Source organism: Magnolia sinica, chromosome 13 (assembly GCF_029962835.1).
Source record: "Magnolia sinica isolate HGM2019 chromosome 13, MsV1, whole genome shotgun sequence".
NCBI classification, from domain to species: domain Eukaryota; kingdom Viridiplantae; phylum Streptophyta; class Magnoliopsida; order Magnoliales; family Magnoliaceae; genus Magnolia; species Magnolia sinica.
In genome coordinates this window covers 65238178-65258406 of record NC_080585.1, presented here as the reverse complement: position 1 = coordinate 65258406, position 20229 = coordinate 65238178, and the positions used below count along the sequence as shown (strand labels likewise).

The window sequence follows — 20229 nt, the reverse complement described above, 5'->3', positions numbered from 1 at the left end:
TGTTTTGACCATCCACATCACTCATGGCATGTTATGAAGAATGACCCAATCGATTGAGGCATTATCAGTGTTCAAAGTATCGGTATTGCTACAAGTTTCGCTGGCCGGGGATACGGAAACAATATCGATATCGCCCATAATATCATCAATAATCGAAAATGGAGAAACATTAGGAAAACGTGGGAAAATGGTAGAATTTTTTAATGAAACTCCAAGAGATGTTAAAATACACATATTTGCATATTTAGGAATTAAAAAATTACAAAAAGAATGAATGCATAATAAGTTTCTATTTAATGGGGCCTAAAAGCATGCATTGTTATAAGAAATCAGTCCAACAATCTCATCCATCCCATCTGTCCATCTAGCCATCCAATCTTCCATCCAAACATTCATCGATATTTCAAAATATCGACAACACACGCTATTTCACCAAGAAATCGTCGACAAGTAGAAAGAAAACAAAATATTGTGGTCTTAATATTGCCCATGTTGCGATATTGATAATATCGCGATATTATCAATACTATCATCAACAAATTGAAGACTACATGCAACCACGCGCTCATAAAAATTTAAAATGATTTTTTTAATAAATAGATTTTTAGCGATAATATCGAAATATTGTTGATACACTAGTGATACAAGCAACACCTGGAATTTACCTAGTCGAAAATATTAGCTATGCATTGGCGATATCGATACATTGGCAATACAAGCGACACTTGAAATTTACATAGTCGAAAATGTTGGCCATATCGATACATTGGCGATACATCACCGATACCTAGAATTTCTAATACTACCAGTGTTATCGGTATCGCTACCAATGTAATCGGTATCGTTGAGCTAGAGATAGAGATACTATTGGAGATATTTCGATAATATCAGAGATAATTTGAACAATGGGCATTATGCAACAAATTTTGAATTGATTGAAGAATCTCAACCACACAGCCCTAGTGACTTCACAATGCAAGGATAAGTTTATCATCATTGTCTAAGTCTATTCCCAACTAATTGGAGTTGGCACATGAATCTTGTTTTGCCATTCCACTCTATTGAGGGCCAAAACTTCATTTAGATTGACCTAAGTATTTTCTTAATATCTCCACTCACATTCGTTTGGGCCTTCCTCGTGCCCTTTTAGAGCCTTCAACTTGCTCCAACTCACTCCTAAGTGACACAATTCTTGGTCTCCGTTGCATGTGTCCAAACCATCTAATTATACTTTTCTTTCATCTTATCACCTATTGGTGCTACTCATAAGTTTCCTTGAGTGCATTCATTTCTAATTATACCCCTCCTCGTCTTGTCACTCATCCATCTCAACATCCTCATGTTTGCTACACTCATCCTATGAGCATGTTGTTCCATAAACTGCTCAACATTTTGTCCCATAAAGCATGGTTGGTAGCCAGCGTGAAACTTAGATGGTTACGCATGTGGGAGTTTTGTGCTCTCATTGATAATGGAGGGTTGCATCCAGTTAGCGGCTGGTGCGAAACTTTTGCCATTGCTTTCAACATGAATCCCTAACAATGCAAGAATAAGTGATCTCCATATTTTGCATACAGGAGATAAAGAATGTGCACATTAGGGATGATCATTTGCTTATTGCTCAAATGATCAATGTGGTTAGCACAATATTCTTTCCCACAAGCCATCTATGAGTGATAAGCCTTGGCAAACCCAAAAAGAACATATGTTTTCATTTAGAAGGTAAACCGTAATGGTGGCTGTAATGGCAACCACCATTATCATTATGATATGGGTCGGAATGGCCAAAACGGTTTTTTATTTTTTATTTTTTTATCTTTTATTATTTTATAAAGCCGATTTCATCCTTGTAACAGGCCATTAGTGCTGTCTATTGGGCCCTTACAGGGCCGTTACGGGTCAATTATTCTATGATGGCTGTTTTGACCCTATACACATAGCGGTCACCATTGTTACCGTTAGCCGTCACATAACTGTTTTGGGGTACCTTGGCTGGCACCCTCTTTCCTTATGAAGAAGATTAAGTATAGACAAATAAAATGATTTTCTTGAGATACTTCTCATTTCTATACCCAATCATCCTCTCTTCAATAGCTACCTTCCAACACTAACAAATCGAGACGGCAAAACATGTCAAAGGAGGTCACCATACAACTTGATTCCCCATAATGGAGAAGCATAGGTGGTGCAACCCGGTCATTGAGCCAATGAGATCTCGATACCCAGATCGCAAATAAATGGACGAGTACACCCACTAGAATATTTGAGTGGAAAAAGGGAAATAACTTTATTGATATCAAACTTCTTCTTACATTACTTAAGAAGACTCACTTAGAATATTTGGAATGCCTACCTCCTACACTGCCCCCCATTTCCCCTCAACTAAGAGATTGATTTCAAATAAATCTAATCTGTCTAAGATGGTAAAATCCTAGTAATAATAAAAGAAAATCTAGGAAATAATCCTCCAAAATCTTCAATAACATCTTCAAATTAGTCCCTATATCTTCAATCACATCTTTAAATCAGCCCAACCAATTGCAAATCTTGATATTTAGGCTCCAAATTTTAAAAGAAATAGTCCAAAATCACTACATATTGGGCCATTTGGCGGGTCATGGGCCTACATCACTAGGATATGGGCATCTCTCTTTCTAATGTTACCTAGGCCAACCATAGATACAATGTAGGGGTGATAATCATATAGTTGCAGTAGGCATGATGCTAGCAGCAATAGATTCGGGTGTGGGTACATGGAAGCATCTATTTCAAAATTTTATAAAGTATAAATGTCTAGGAAGCGGGAGTGGGAATGTGTGCATGAAGTGCTTTTCAAAGCAGGAGCAACAACTAATTAGAGAAGGATCTTGTGGGGATCACCACACCATATATCCTCCTATAACTGGATTTGAGAACTGTTCCTAACATTAAAAATGATCACCTTTTGTGAATTTATTTACAACCTAGAATCAATCTCTACATGCTCGAGGTTGCATATTGGAACGATGCTGTAGTATACTAACAACCAATATTTGCACCATATGTATTCTAGATAACCAGGCTATTATCTACCACAACGAACCTCCACATACATTTCCCAAAAGAGCAAGGTTCATGTTCTTTACTGATTTAATTCTTGTTCCACCTCTGTTTATTGGCTTGGATGCCTTGCTTTATTCCAAAAGGTGGAACTTTTTTTTTTACCCGTTCCCCTTCAAAGGAAATCCCTTTGGATATTTTCCAACCTGTTGATGACACTAGATGGAGATTGACATAGGGACATGGTAAACTGGCATGTTTGACATGGTCGAGTTAATCAATGTGATCTTGCCGCCAAATTAGACATGTCTACTCTTCCAACAGTTTCCTCTCTGTTTTCTTTACCAGCCTGTCCTAGATAAGCTTTGCCAATATCCCAAAACATTGAGGAATACCTTAATATGTGGATGGGAGTTTTCTGCTTTGCAACTAAAAACATAAGTCTAGCAATAATGCCAATGCCTATTCTTACGCCAAAAGCTTACTCTTTAAGGATAGTGATTTTTTCGACTTGAGAGGCTGCTTCCAACAATGCACGATCATCCTTAGATTGTGCCTTGAACCTGCTTATTGTGCCTTCTTCTCTAGCTTCTTACATCATTCTGCTGAGAGCTTTTACCACCGCTTCAAATAGGAATGGGGTCAATGGATCACCTTCCTTCCCTTGGAACTTTTGAAGAATCCGTTAGGTGAGTCATGAGAAGCATGCTGACCTGAAGCACTCCTGCATTCTACTTCTCCATCTCACCTAAAACCCCATTCTTCTTAACATCTAATTCAGAATGTTCCAATCCAGGTAAGTGCATGCCTAATCCATAGCAGCCATATCCCTTCTCATGCCTTGAGTTGATGCATTGATGAGCAATTAAAAGCACCCAGAGAGTTGGAACTCACAATCCCAATACTTTCACAATCTCGTTGCCTATAGACAGAATTTTGCGAGGCTCCCAAATTAAGCTGATAGGCCTAAAGTCCATAAGATTCTCAGCCCCATTCTTTTTGGGAACCAAAGCAACAAAGGAAGTGTTTAAATTCTTCAAAAGTTGTCCTCTCTCATGACTAACAGACTTGTGGACTCGACTTGGTGACTTACCCAAATCAACTTTGACTCCTTACCTTACCAAGCCAAATCTTGCATGTGACTTGCCTGTGTGAAGGGCTCATGTAAGATTTGTTTGTCTTTGGGATAATGCGGCTCGTGGGTATCCCGAGTAATATGACTCAACCAATTTCTTTTATTTATTTATTTATTGTTCTAAAATACATAAGAGCAAAACATAAACTCTATTTAAGGAAGGTAGAGTAGGTGAACCAAAAATCTGAGTCCGCATAGGTTCAAAATTAGGACTAAGGCCCGCCAACAACTCGAATATCCTTTTTTTTTTTTTCCTCAATATTTCATTTATATGCCTCTGCATCAGTGGTGTAAGCAAATTAGAGATCATCTAGGAAAAATAATTCTTACCATAAACCACTCATCTTTGCATAATAATTAGAAACTAAACGCTCTCCTTGTCTCACTGTCCCACTCTTTTGGTAAATATTGTAAATCAGAGAGAGGTGGTGTAAATTTAATATTGGAGGTTGGAATCTATGGTTTATCTATTTATTTATTTATTTATTTATATATATTTTTTATTGCACATCGATTTTCCTTCTTCTTTAATATAGTTGGAGGGATACCATAGTGTTGAGATGTGTGGGCCCCTTTGTCCATCATGTGCGCTTCATATTCACCCCACATACCCAAATCAAGCCGATCCAAAACTTGTAATGCAAGCCTGAATGATGAAGATGTGGGCCCCAAAATGGTTTTGAATATCGATATCGAGGGGCGTATTGGCTTTGCCAAAAAATGATACGATACGGGCTTCGCGTATCAATATCGGTCCATATCGTACCATATTGACCTGTATTGGTTAAAAAAATTTTAAGCTAAAGAATTAAGGAAAATATCTAGAGAAAGAGAATAATAAGACATTCAAGAATATTTCTTCTTCTTCTTGGTTTTTTTTTTTTTTTTTTTTTTTTTGGATTTTGGACATGCATGATGGTGTGTTAGACCATTCTTTAATGAGAATGTTGTTTGTTGGTTTGTCTTGTTGAAGGTCAACTAGATGGGCCCTAATTGAACACAAATCAAGCATGATTTGGTGAATTAGGGCTCATTACATTGAAATACAACAAAAAGAAGATAAAAATATAAAAAAGAAAGTGAAGGTTTACCCTTCTTTATGATTTTTCCCATAATGGTCCACTTCACTTCGATTTGTTAAATCCCATTCAAATCATTTGTTTTGATCCCAAAATAGGTCTAGATCTAGCCTAAGATGAGTTTTTAAGCTTCCTTCATGGTTTAAATGAAAGAAAAGAAGAGACATGAGTGAAAATTTGATTTTTTTTTTTCAAAATTTAGTAGTTATGAACATATCGGCCCCGTATCGGCCGATACGTATCAATTTTTTCGTATATGGCAGATACAGCCCCGTATCGGTTATCGTCTTGTACCGATACGGATATGATATGGCTGTGTTAGCCGATACAATACTGATATTAAGATCTATGGCCCTGAAATCCCAATTTGCAAGTCTTACGGCCTATCCAATGGGCCTCACATGTTGAGTTACGGTCAGAGATTTTTATGAGATGGATGTCCTTTGTGTGGGTCTAGCTTGATTCTTTGCGGTCTTTATTTAGTAAAATTTTAAAGGAATCTTTTAAAGAGATATGAAGTCATAGTGTTTTTCTATTTTGAGAGACTTGTGTCTTAGAAGTTTTATTTTTTAAAAACAAACTTGTGTCTTAGATGATCTTTGATATAATACGTTAAATCTCGGGGGATCTTTAATAAGGTATATTAATATCTTGGGAGATCTTAATAAGATAAGAAATATATTAGCATAAGTTAATAAAAGGAAGGGAGAGATTTAGGTCCATATATACATGATATTTCTTGTTCATTTCTTAGTTTAGAATTATTGAGTTTACACACACACACACGCGCGTGCACACATACTCACACGCGCGCATACATACACACGCATTTGTAGTTTTTTTTTTTTCTTAATGTTAAGGAAGACTAGAATTAAACTAAGGGCGGTGAATTTAGGGGAAAAGCATTCTCTTGTAGAGGGAGAGAACCCTATAAAATCAATCCCTTTGAATTGTGTGGCATGGTGTGTGCAAAATCCATTATGCTCTTCTTATTTTCTTTTCACCATCTTGCATTAAATTGGTATAAGAGTAAGTTCATCTGTAGGCTTGTATGAGATCAATGGCGAGCATTGAAAGGAATGTCATGGAGAAAATAATGAAAGGTTATGATTGTATGGAGGGAATGCTCTATAAGATTTTGAGTCAACTGGATAATTTGACAATGTCAACACAACATCAAAGGGGTCTCCTCATGAGCGATAAGGTGACTTGAAACTGGACGTTAATGGTTTCGACAGTGTTCTGTTCATTCATCCTCTTCGTGGAAGAGAAGAATATTGGAGGATCATGAATGCACTTATGATATAAAACTTGAGATGAGATGCTTGAGTTTTACAGAGAATATGATAGTGTCAATGAATAAATAATCCGAGTTTCATTAGAGGAAGTGTTTGAAGATTTGACGGATGACATGTGAAGAGCTTCTCGGTGGGTTGATAGATGAAGCTATTAATGAATCAGCAGATGCATTAGTTCAAAATGCAATAAATCGATGGATAGGTTGGTAGAAGAGATGGGCAACTCAAAGGTTGAATTGGCGCATTCTCCTGTACATGTCAAAGTGGAGATGGACATATCCCAACGACAATCATAGTGCATAAATTGGAGTCCAACATTCATTTGGGAACACAATGTCAACGATGAGTGGATAGACTCATAAATCTTTTGATGTAGAAATGGGAGCCGACACCTGGAATGTGGAAAGTACAAAGACGAAAGAAATGGGAGCTAACGCTTAGAATGTGGAGAGCACAAAGACGAAAGAAGAGGTGGAATGCCATCCAACAAGTGATATTGATCCAACATGTGGTGATGCAGGATGATGGAAACTATCCTAGGATGCAAGATGGGAGATCAATTACACATTAATTTCAGCAATTAACATGTAAAATCAAGCATATCCTCATAATAAATTTAGAAATTCAGATTAATAACATGAAGATCCTAAGTTTTCACATTTGCGGTGCATGAAAATATAAAATAGTTCAAGAGTGGCCCACTTGGAAGTAGGGACTTCCAATCTAGTGCTGGTAGTGCAACAACTACGTGGATAGATAATGATGTAAGCAAAATTATGGTTTGGGGGAAAGTTTTCAAAAATAAAAACAAAAAATTCAGATTTTGATTAGGGTTTTGGATTCATGGATGGAAATTTAGGAACGAGGTTTTTAGGGATTCAAAGGATCTAAGGTTTAGAAGGTTGTAATGGAAAGGAATAGAGGAAGACAAGAGAAGAAGAAGAATACTTTTCGAAGAAGATAGAGGAAGGATGTAAGAAGAAGAATACCTTTCGAAGAAGAGGAAGATGAAGGATGTACCTTGGGAGGGTTTCTCACAAACCCCAAAACACAATGAGGAAAATTCCTTCACACAAGAGCTTCCCTCTTTTTTCTTTCTTCTCAATAACACCACTAGAGTTGGAACTCCACTCCTCCCGTGGTTTTATAATTAAAAATTTGGCATTATTATAACTATGCCACTTAAGTGAAGTGGCTCATCATCCAAAGTAAGAAAACTAAAATATTTATTATCAATTCCAACCATCAAATAAATCCTAAAAATAACAAAAAACATAAAGAAAGCAAGATCATAGCCCAAGGGGTACAGATCAGGAAGATCTAGTCGCCCGATGGCTTGATCGATAAGATCCAACGGTCGGATCGTTACGAAATAGAAATCTTATGATTAAAATGGTCTCCTAAGCAGCCCACATGCATCATCCCAAAGTGGGGTCTTCTTGATACACGTCCAATGCATGTGGGGTCTTCAAAATGGCCCGGCAGGCCCCATCTGGAACTCGTCTCCCATCCACAAAGAAAGCTGCGCTGATGTGGCTAGTCATCTCCTGGTACACTCAAGTAGGTCCTCTGATGTCCCCATCATGTGGGCTTCACCATCCACTATTACCAACATGAAATACATATTATAAAGGTAGATCATTCCTAAGGATTGCTACCGCCTATCAACTAGAGCACAGGTTCCTTCCAACTGGTGGGGAATTACTGTAAGTATGAAGGACCGCAAGAAGCATACGATGAAGATGTGGGCACTTCCCGTCCAATGGACCCCACATGTTGAGGTATGCTTATAGATGAGTGTCCTCTGTGGGTTTCGCTTGATTCTTTGAGGTCTTTATTTAGTAAAGATTTTGAAGGGAATTGTTTAAAGGGATATTAAGTCATAGAGTGGTTTTCTATTTTGAGAGATTTGTGTTTTAGAAAATCTTTAATAGGATATATTAATATCTTACGGGATCTTTAGTAAGGTATATTAATATTTTTGGAGATTGTAATAAGATAAGAAATATTTAACGACGAGTGAAAAGGTAAAGATTTAGGTCTATATATATGCAATATTTTTGGTTCTTTTCATAATTTAGAACAATTGAGTATATACCTGAATGCATACATATATCTCTTTATGCATGTGCCTCTCTGTGTGTGTGTGTGTGTGTGTGTGTGTGTGTGTGTGTGTGTGTGTGTGTGTACGCATGCACGTGCCTCCATATGGCAAGAAAGATTAGAATAAAAAATTAGTGAATTTAGGGGGAAAACATTCTCTTGCAGAGGGAGAAAATTGTACAAAATAAATCCCTTTGAATTGTGTGGTGTGGTGTTGCAAAAATCCGTTCTTCTCTTCTTAATTTCTTTCGATCATCTTGCATCAATTACGGTGGGCCACACCAAAGGGAACAGTGTAAACTCATTAGTCATCACTAAAACTTCTAAATCACGTGATGTGGCCCAACAAATTTTGGAATGACCTCATTTTTGGGGTGCCCCTTCATCCTGGTCTGGTGCTTTTGAAGAATGGGTTGGATGGCATATACACTACGATGGGTCCTGCAAACAGTTTGGAAGTTTTAATGGTACATGTTCCGATCACAATTGGTCCCTTTGGCATAGCCCACCTAAGTTATAGATTGCCTGGATTTTTTGGCTCCAAGCCAAACATGGGATGGTGCAAGTGATTGTTAGAGTGATGCCATGCATGATGCATACATCACGATGGATCCCTTTTTGCTTGACACTATTGTAACCTATGTTAGTGTTGACATACTCTAGGATCTTTACTTGTAGTTGTATTGGTATTGTTGTTTTCTTTTCTCCCTTACTTGTATTTCTTCTTTTCTTCTCTTTATACTTGATTCTCTTATTTGCTGTTCTTTTTTTTTTTTTTTTCTTTAAATTTCACTCTCTTATTTGCTGTTCTTTTTTGTTTAAAATTTTCACTTTCTTTATATGAGCTTTTTCCTAGTTCTCATGTTTTCTTTAAATTTGCTCCTCATTCAATTGAGTAGAAGTTTGATTGGCACATTAGTTATTTTTCAAGTACTATCACTGGATAAATGCTGAATCGTTAGTCATCAGGCCTCTTTTGTTGAGGTTACACCTTAAGTTTCTCAAGATAATGTTACGCACCAAATTTAAGCTTTTAATTACCCTTTTATGGTTTTTAAGTTTTTCTACTTTACAGGTATTTAACTTATTTTAACCAGTGTTTCAAATAGCGCCCGTAGCGTACGCTACATAGCGTAGCGTGGCCGTAGTGCTACGTAGTGTCCCAAATAGCGTAAATCCCCTGTAGCGCACGCTACAGGGGTCGTAGCGTACGCTACAGCTACGTAGCGCGTAGCGTCCGTAGCGTAAGCTACAATGTACTTTTTTACTATTTTAGTTTTTTATTATTTTTTCGCGTTTTCTTTGTTTCTAATGTTGAGGAATGTGACACTTGTATTGTACTTGATACTTTTAACCTATGGGATTTTTATTTCTTTTCATAATTGTGACTTGTGGTTTCAATTAAACATTATTAATTAAAGTGGTTTTCTTAGAAAGTTGTTGATGTGATAATTATTTGATTTGGCTTATATATGTGGATTGGCTTTCGATAAATGATAACTAATAACTTTTTTTAACATGCTTATAATTAATAAAACGAATCATCTTTTAGGCATTTTTATATTTTTTCCCTTTTTTTTTTTTCACTATTTATTATATTTGTCCTATTTTTAAATTTAAAAATAGAAGTATCGTGTAGCTTATGCTACACGCTACGTATTTACGCTACGCGCTATAGAGGGCTGAGCGCTACGCATCACGCTACCACTATTTAAAACACTGATTTTAACTGACTTGATCCTAAATTGGCTCAATCGTCATCTTGTTGACTTGTACCCAATCACAGGTCTGCAAGCTATGAGTTCCTCACATGCTTCATATTTCGGCAGTTTCTTTTAGACTTCCTTGCATTATTACTCCAAGATATTTTTAGATATCAGCACGAGATACTTCAGCCTGATTTTCTTCTCTGATACTTTTATTTGTCTGTTTATTTTTCTTTTGTCGATATCTTGAGTCCCTAAAATGCTTGGGAAAATTGTGTTTCAATGACTTTCAATTTGACAAAGTTGTAATTTTCACTAGAACTGATATGCATAGCCTCTGAAAAATGTTTGGAAAATCTGCATTTGAAAATCTGTAATTCTTCACCAGAAATTGTATCTTTAGTCTGTAAAATTCTAAGAAGAAATGCATTTGAATCAATTCCCATTGAACAAAATTTGGAGGCAAGGATACTATGATTTTTTACTAGATCTGGTTGGCCTGAACTTACAAGAACTGGTAGGGAGGGGAATGGCTTGGAAAAATATATAAGATTAACATTATCCTGTTCCTTGGGTTATTCACTTCTTGCTTGAAGAACTGATGGGGAAGTGTAGACACCCCACCCTGATGACTAAGCACGTGGAACTGAACCATAAACCGAAGGCAACCTGATCACATACCTTTGGACACTAGCAACCAGAAAACCCTCTTAGGCATTCGTTTACCCAAAAATGTCCATTAAACAACCCCATGACCCAACCCAAATTGGCCCAATGCTTCTTCAGGACCATCCAAACAGTAAAAATTGGCCAAAATGACCACTGCCTGCTAGCAGAAATCCAAAATCCACTGGCACATTTTGACCAACCAGAAACTGCCATGAGGCACCCAGGACTGCAATAGAGCTAGTGGCATGTGTAGATGTGAGAGTAGTTAGGTGGCACCAATCCAATTTTTGCTACCCTGGCAAAGGTCAACCAATCTTCTGGAATGTTGTTCACAGATCTGTAGGTTAAAGTGCATCGAGATTCGGGCACTCTGAGCACCAACGGAAATTCAATTTCCACTAGGTGCCCAGATTACTATTTTCCCCCGATTTCTTTTTGAGAGATCTATTTGCCCCTGATTCGTAGCAAAATTACAAGATTTACCACCCCTTTAGCCAGTCCATGAGTGCCACGTGTTCAACAACCAATCAATTCTTGCCATATGGTGTTTTTTCCCTTTTACTTTCCATTATGTGCAAAAAAATGCCACGAGTTCATGTATAAATACCTTCACACCCTCTCATTTTAACAATACACATTTTCTCTACAAAGGAGGAAAGCTTAGTCTCTACCAAAAGCCTTATTCATTGAGAGAGAGAGAGAGAGAGAGAGAGAGAGAGAGAGAGAGAGAGAGAGAGAGAGAGAGAGATTTACGTTCATCAGGAGTAGGGTTGAGTTTTGAGATTTACGATCATCTTCTCTAAGGAGTGTCAGTCTTGTTTCTCCTCTTAAATCTCTCAGGTGCATGAGTGGCTCTCATATCATTCATTTACTTTGCTTGTTAACATATTACAATTCCTTCTCATACACCCCCCTACTTATAGACGTCCTTAGCCATATGCTTTGTGTCTTGCCGAGTCCTCATATCCTTGATATATCATAAATCTAGGGGGTGATTTAGTGCCTTTTCTTTGAATCATCGTTTCCTTGGTTGTTGTTGATATGGGCAAACCGTCTCCACGATCATGGCCCTAGTTGAGCTTCATTAGTGTTTTTTTCCCTTTTCGGTAATTATCATCTCCTCGATCATCACCGAAGTTGAGCCATCACGGTCTCCTAGGTTGTGATCAAAGTTGAGCATTAGTTCCTATTTAGCTTCGGACTTTGTCCGCAACCGGTTGGGCAATAAGACACATAGAATCTTTAAACCCCCCCCCCCCAAAAAAAATAAAAATAAAAATAAAAAATCCCACAAGTAAAGACCACATGTGAGTGCAGGTGGAGAAGGGGTTTGGTGCCTAACCCCTTCTCCGTCACCGAGGTCTGATTCCTCGATACATTGTGATTCTATAGGTGTCTAACTAACCATAGATTTCGAGATTAACGCCTAGTTGTGACTTTAAGTTGAGCATTCTATTTCACTTGCCATTTATCATATACACCCACACATAAAAGCAAGGACACTGGGTAGTGGGTGAGGGTGAGGGAGCCTCCTCGTGTGCGCTTATCCACAAGATGAAAAAAATGAGATAATGGGCTTTTGAGTGTAGCTTTGGGAAGTGTGGTCTCTCCTCTTTTTGTGTTTTTCTTCTCTTTTCTAATGAAATTTAATGGTTATCTTCTTTTCGAGTGTAAGGAGGGATATTTCCCTTCAACTTATATGGGTTGGCCATTATGTATTAAAAAGCCTGCTTAGCACCTTTGGGACAAGGTGGTTGAGAAAGTAGAGAGGCAGTTGCTATCATGAAAGCGTCACCGCTTATCACTGGGGGAAAGATTGACCCTCATTAAAGCAGCTCTAACTAACTTACCAATCTACTTTGTTCAAATGTCTCAAATCAATCTTGAAGAGATTGGATCACTTGAGGGATTTCTTATGACAAGGTGCAGAGGAGAAGAATAAGTTCCATTTGATGCGATGGGAGTATGTTTGCAAACCTCTCATGGAAGGAGGAGTGGGCATAAAAAAATTTGTTGTCATGAGTGAAGTGCTAATTGCCACGTAGTTGTGGAGGTTTGGATCGGAGGAGGGTAGCCTTTGGAAGGGAGTTATTGTCAAGAACTATGGAGCAAATAAGATGTGATGGTGGACCAAGGATTCGTCTTTGTTGAAAGCAACAGGGTTATGGAAAGATATAGCGAATATCAGAGGGCAATTCAAAGAAGCTGTTGGTTTTGCTCTTGGTGATGGAAGCGGGATTAGATTTTAGAAGGATGTATGGGTGGAATGGAAGTCTAAAAGAAGACTTCCCATGATTAGCAAGTATTGCTGTGCATGGAGAAATTACAGTGGATCTATGTTGCTTGTCTTTGGGGACTGGGGTGGTGTGAATTCTGCTTTGTTGAAGGGATTTGTGGGAGGAGGAAGAGGGTCTTCTTTCCTAATAGCCTTTTGGGGATTAGCCCTTCTTTATCGGCGAAGGATTCAATGACTAGGCTCATTTGACCGAATTGGAATTTTCTCAATTCTATCCTTTTGTAATATGCTTGAGGGGTATTCTTCAAACATAGATATTGCGCACACTTCATTTTGTTGGCATTGTGGGGCTCCTACTAAGGTCGTCCCTTGGTTGGTTGGGTGGAATAAGCTGCTCACCATCGACAACTTACGGAAGAAAGGTGACCATTGTTAATATGTGTTCCCTTTGTTTGCATAATGAGGCGAGGGTTGACCATCTATTCATTCATTGTCCTTATGCAAAGAGGGTGTGGGATAGTTTTTTTAGGCAGTCTTGGGGTGAATTGGGTGAGCCCTGGCTCTATGAAATCATGTGCTCGTGGTATCGGTAAAAAAGGCAAATGATGTTGGAGGATGGCTTCACTGGCAGGTCTTTGGGAGTTGTGGGGAAATGAAGTAAACATTGTTTCTGGAACAACTTCTAATTAGGGATTGGGGATCTTTTTCAATCAAAGTTACCACTCTGAACTTAATGTCTTGTTAGGTTCTGGTTAGTGTTGTACTTTTTGTCTGTTTTATCCTTTTGCAATGAAATTGTTAGTGTTAGTGTTCACAATAAATAAATAAATAAAAGGTTTTTTTTTTTATAAAAAAACTAATATTCATGTTTGTCTTTGAATTTGCAAGAAAGAAAGAAGAAAGGGTTTTTGTGTAACTAATATTCATGTACCCACTTCTTGGATTGTCTTTGAATTTGCAAGTTTTTGTTGCACATTTATGTGGAACCTCATGATATTATTAACTTTTGCTTTTTGAGCTATTCTATGATGTTGATGGCCTTACATCCCGTCTTTGGCTTGCTTTGCAGCCACGACTTTGACAAGCTGGCATCTTCTGGTTACTTTCTGTTCTCTGCATGTGGCATTATGGATGAAACTATTCGAACACAAGCCTTTTGATCCAAGAGCTGTAATGGGCTTTGGCATCCTTAATGGGATCTCTATTGGACTTCTAAATCTTAGTTTGGGTTTCAACTCTGTTGGTTTCTATCAGGTACGCTTTCTTTCCCTTATCCTAGGTTTAGTTTAAGTGTTCTTGTAATCAACTATAGATTTGGATGTTGTCAGGGTTCATATATAAATATTTATTCTCTGAACCTTTTGTAACGTCGAACTTACTATGTTGTCTCTTGATTAATTTGTTTATGCATCCTGTTGCATCCTCCAGTGGAATCATTCTCAAACTGCTTGTCATCTTTCTTGATGATTCTGTTTTGAAGTAACATGCATCTGAAGTGTTACAAGATGGTTGTATGCTTCACAGGAATTCGATGTTACTGCTTGCAGTAGAATTATGTGCATAAAGAAAGAGTACTCTTGTCCTGAAATAGGATATATGAATTGAACAACAGTGTCAAAGGATGTAGGAGTTTTTGTTTCCTAGAGATTCTACCTTTGGATTTTGACTGTAACAAACTATTAATGTTCTAAGTTGGTTTTATTGTTTCTGAACTCTTGACTATTTGTCATTAATGATGAGATTTCATTTATTTCTGTGGACTACTATTGTTGAAAGAACCTGCTACGCCCAGTCCCAGTGTTGTCAAAATCCTACAATTTATTATTTGAGTCGAATCTTAAGCAAAACGATTTGAATCACACCTTTGAATCCCTTTTTATATGAATCCTACGATTTTATAATTTGAATCCTATGATTTACGATTCAAATTATATACTTCTTCTCTTCTATTTTAAGCTTCACTTGATTCTTGTTTTATGTTTTTAAATTGGTGAGGGCTTTAAGAATCATCTAGAAAAAAATCTTTAAGAAAAAAGAAAGGAATCATTTAGAAAAGATTAACTATTTTATTTTGTTCTTTATAAGAGATTGAATGATATATATTCTTTTCAACGTTAAATCATTGAGCTTTTCTTTTATGATTTCTCACTTCTTAACTTGTCGAAACACCAAATTGATGTATGACTTATTTGGAATGTTGTTATGGATGGTTATGATCGTGTTGACTTGTATGTATTGTGTGATAATGGTTAGAAATCAAAATATCTTTTTTGGTGATCTACAGAACCAAATTGATGTAGAATGATGCAAATCCAGCTATGTGACTGAGATTTAATTTAAAATCAAAGGAATATATAAAAATCACCAAGCTAAAGTGTGATGCACATGCAAACAACGTGAAGCCCAAGAGATGATGGGTATGATTCGAGGCCAAATCACAGTCATCAGCCCTTTGACCAAACAAAACACTCGGAAAATAGGGCCCAAGGAAGATAAAGATCTTCCAACTAGCATAGGAATAATCCGGGTTCATTAGGTGAAAGTTGGAGATCTACGCATGAGTTGGGTCTGATAATAATGGAAGATGGTTGACGTGGCCCTTAGGATAAAGTAAAATAAGATCCACGTGAGAACAATGAAAGATAAAATCTTACCTCTGGATTTGAAGATTCAAATGGATCTACCACCTACGATCTATCAAGCGTGAAGTGGAAAATGAATGATCTTAGGGATGAAGGATAGAGTGGCTTCACACTATCAAGGCTTCTATCCAAAGATCTAGCCTTCACAATGATGAAGGAAGAAGAAAAGAACTTTCACAAGGCCTCCTTAGAATTTTCTCCAAATTCACAATAGGGTTGGACGTCCCTATCCCTCTTGCTTTATTTTATAGCAAAAATTTGTTAAAATGACAATTTTACTCCTTTAGTAACAAAAGAAAAATACCCATTATGTCCTAAAAGATAAAAAGTCTAATCTACCCTCCTAAAAATATCTTATGTAGTAAATAAATGTCTATTGTCCAATCACAAACTAAAATGTCCAAATCATCAAGTAACATAAAAGAACTGATAAAAGGGTCCAACATAATCCAAACATCAGATGGCCCCATGATGGGACACAAGACGATCCAATGGATGGACAATCATGTAGACTGTTGATGCAAAAATATGGCAACTCCAACCGTACCCCGATGGTTAGCTCCGAGCCCTAATGGCTAGCTCCGAGCCCTGTAACCCTGCATAAGAGAAGGACAAAGGAGACCTTGGCTATGAGCAGGGGACCCTCCGATGCCTAAGTCAGGCTAGGAATCCGGGTCTAAGTAGTGTAGCTAGGGGTTTAGAGTGCCAAATGTTGCGTACTTGTTGCAATGGGCTCCTCTCCTATTTATACCTGTGGATCGAAGGAGTCGTGGCCGTTAATCTCGGCTCGATCTCTTCCATCATGCGAGCGTTATGCGTGTGCAGATATCGGCCGTTATCCTTAGATCATGCATCGAAGAACTCTCCAGCATGCCTCATTGGGACTGATCCCTAGGCGTGATCTTCGGCCACGTATGCATTCGAGCCGACCACACCCGTGGCCCTCCGAGCACATCCCCCCGATGCTTATGAGGAAGTTACCCTTGTTCGGGCCTTGGATATCATATGCTAGTACTGAGTACTCGACCTCCGACTCCATATCTTCACCAGGATCGAGCCTTGTCCATAACATTCCATGACCATGGTCGAGGTCCAGACTCGGGGGCCCGATCTAGGGCCTTAGTTCTTCGATGAGAGTTCCAGTCGTCCGATTCAAGGCCGTAGTTCTTCGGATGAGAGCTCTAGACGTCCGAACCAGGGTCTTAGTTCTTCGGATGAGAGCTCCCGACGTCTGATCCAGGGCCGTAGTTCTTCGGATGAGTTCCTGACGTTGGTGTGGTCTAGTTTGCCCCTCTTCTATAACCCTAGTTTTGGAATCGTAGTTCGGAAGTATGGTTGGTTCGGAGGCATCGCTATTGCACTGAGGCTCTGCGCATGATTCCTCCAAGTCAGCCTTTATTGGCCTCGGCTTAGATTTTCCCATAACTGAAGCCCCCTACTCTTTGGGTCCGAGCTCGAACTCAGAGAGTAAATGCCTGGGAAAATGAGACGTCGCATTACTCTTAATGATGGGTCGGCGAAGTCGAATCGAATCGTCGTGATGATTATGCCTCGAGATCCATATGCGGTACGGTGGTTGCAGCCTTTCGAGCTCTTGCCACTGGATGGCGGACGTGTGGTGACGGTTAAGGATTCGAATTGGCGTGGTGAATAGGATGTTGCCACGTGTCCATTGAGAGACGAGAGGCCGCCTATGCAATAAATGCTGTTCAGTACCGGCGGCCTTTGGCTTGGAGAAAGTCGGCCTGGGCGAATTACATGCTTCCACGTGTTCGGCTAGGTTCGTGGCCGAGCCGCCTCAGCTTCAGAGACAGCTGTCTGTCATGATTGCGTTTGATGGGCAGCGGCTATATAAACCTCTCCTAGACCTCATTTGAAGTCTCCCGCCTCTTCACTTGCATTCCTCTACGCTCCATTTTCTTTGAGAGCTTGTGCAACGAGAAGCTTCCTGGAAGGCCTTTCTTTGTGAGTTCTCCTTCTTGAACTCCTTTCCATTTCGCTCTCTTTTTTCTTGAAACACTATGTCGAACAACTTGGACTAAGTCCAAGAGGGTCGAGGAATGAATGAAGATTTCGAGCCAGAGACCACAAACTCGGAACATGCAGACTCTGAAGGTCCTTTGGAGGCAGTGCTACTTTATCCTCCGGTTAAAAAGACCGCAGGCCTGAGGGCCAAGAACGGAGGCACGGGATCGAAAAAGGCACCTTGGGATCCGGCGGGACGGGCTAAGGCTGGGCCTTCGGGGGGCAGATATGAAGCAATAGTTCCTGGAGTGTCGGTGCTGATCGAGTCGCAAATGGCTCAACTCCTTGCCGACTACCAAATTCTCGACTCGGTGCATATCTAAGCTCCTCCTCTTGATCATCTAGGTGCTTCTGCCGACGGGGACATTGCAGTTTTCGTTTGCGCTCTTCAGTGCGGGCTTCAATTTCCCATCCATCCTTTTGTGCGCTTGGTGACCGCACGTTTGAAGCTGGCTCCGGGTTAGTTGGCTCCAAACGTCTGGTGGATTTTGGTCTCTTCATTCTTTGACACTTGCTAAAGAACCAACACTTGTCGACGGACGAGTTCTTGTATATGTACCAGGCAAAACACGATAAGTCCGAGCCGTCCTGGTACTATTTCTCAGCCAGGCCCCAGTGTACCTCGGGTCTGATATCCCGACTCCCAACCTCCAACAAAGATTGGAAAGGTAAGTGGTTTTGGGCCTCGGGGGAGTGGGAGGCGCCTACTACCGAACTTGGTAGCCTGCGGGTCCGAGTTCCCACAAAATTCTCCAATCCAGGTTGTCCCTTTTGTTTTGTGTTGTAATTCATCTCCTGACTCGTCCATTGTATTCTGACCTGTTTTCTGCTTGCAGTCTTCCCGAAAGGGTTTCCTGATCTTGTTCCCTTCTTCTGAGCTCAGATTGCTAGGGTTCGGGTGCTCAGAGGGGATCAATGCATCTGCCATGACATCATCGGTCCGGATAGCCTCTTGTTGTTCAGGTTTTGCAAATTCAAATCTCATCCCATCGCTCTAGGTAAGCATCACGACTCTTCGCTCAATGATTTCTCTTGATAGTTGTGTCTGAGCCGACCTCTTCTTCGATAGGAATGGCCGAGGCATCTGGCTCAAAGAGAAAAGGCCGACCGTGGTGCGACCTCCTATGAGCTTGATTATGGCCGCCGAGCCGAGGGTGAAAATTACCACGAAAAGAGGAAGACTCCCGCCGCGGAGACTGTCTTGGTTGCGGCCGAGCCCGCGATAACTCCGACCCTAGCCCCCGAGGCTCAAACGGCTGTTCCGTCTCATCCGCCTGGGATCGAAAAGGAGGTAGTCGAAGAGATGGCCGACGCAGTACTCTCCCAGGATAGGGAAGCTTCCGGCGAACCTGTGTATGTTAACATCAGCCTTACTCCTGTTGAAGTTAATTTCTTGGCCGGCAGGATAGATGTCCTAGTCGGGAACGCTGCAGCGCCTAATACTGAGCCTCAGGCCTCCGCAGCTAGTGGCGTGGGGAGAGCAGCTGATCCGACTCCTTCAAAGGCATTCCTGCCTGGTTATCACCAAGGTGTCCCGTATCTGTTACGATACGGCCGTATCGGCCGATACGTAACGGTAACGATTGACACTGTTATGCGATACGGGGTCGAAACGGCCGTTACAGAATTCTGTGACTGTAACGGCCGTTACGGGGCCGTTATGGGCCATAACGGCCGTTACGGACCCGTAACGGCTGTTACGGGCCTTAATTTTTTTTTTTTTTACCTTTTTCCTTTCTTTTCCTCTTCTTCTTCTCTTTCTTCTTCTTCTTCTTCTTCTTTTTCCTTTTCTTCTTCTTCTCGGGCAGCTGCGGCTGCGGCTGCGGCCTTGGCCTTCTTCTTGGTCTTCTTCTTCTTCTCTCTCTCTCTCTCTCTCTCTCTCTCTCTCTCTCTCTCTCTCTCTCCTCACTCTTCTCACGTCACAGCACACTCCACCCTCACTTCACATTTTCTTTCCTATCTCTCTTACCTCCCTTTTATAGCCTCTTCTTTCACATATTTAACACGTGTAAGAGAGAGTGGCTCTTAAGACGAGCGCTGACACTCCTCGAGCTTCGAGTTGTACGAACGGTTCGAAGGAGATCAAAGTTACTTGGGCTCCACAATGATGTATTTATTATATCTACACAGTTCATCTATTTTCAGATATCATTTTAGAGCACTACCAAAAAATTGAATTATATCCAAAGATTATCTGGACCACACCAAAAATAGCAGCGGCCCACTGTAACGTTTATTTTCCATCCAATCTGATCAGACCCGAGTGGGCCCCACCATGATGTATATATTTTATCCAT

The 20229-nt window shown here is 39.8% G+C and overlaps 1 protein-coding gene across 1 annotated transcript in view; it reads left to right on the top strand.

Moving 5' to 3' along the window:
- Positions 1–20229, top strand: part of LOC131223821 (UDP-xylose transporter 3-like) — a 69200-nt gene that overhangs the window by 9646 nt on the left and 39325 nt on the right. Inside the window, exon 2 of the mRNA XM_058219330.1 lies at positions 14335–14519. Coding sequence (XP_058075313.1) covers positions 14335–14519 — 185 coding nt within the window. The remainder of the gene's footprint in view (positions 1–14334; positions 14520–20229) is intronic.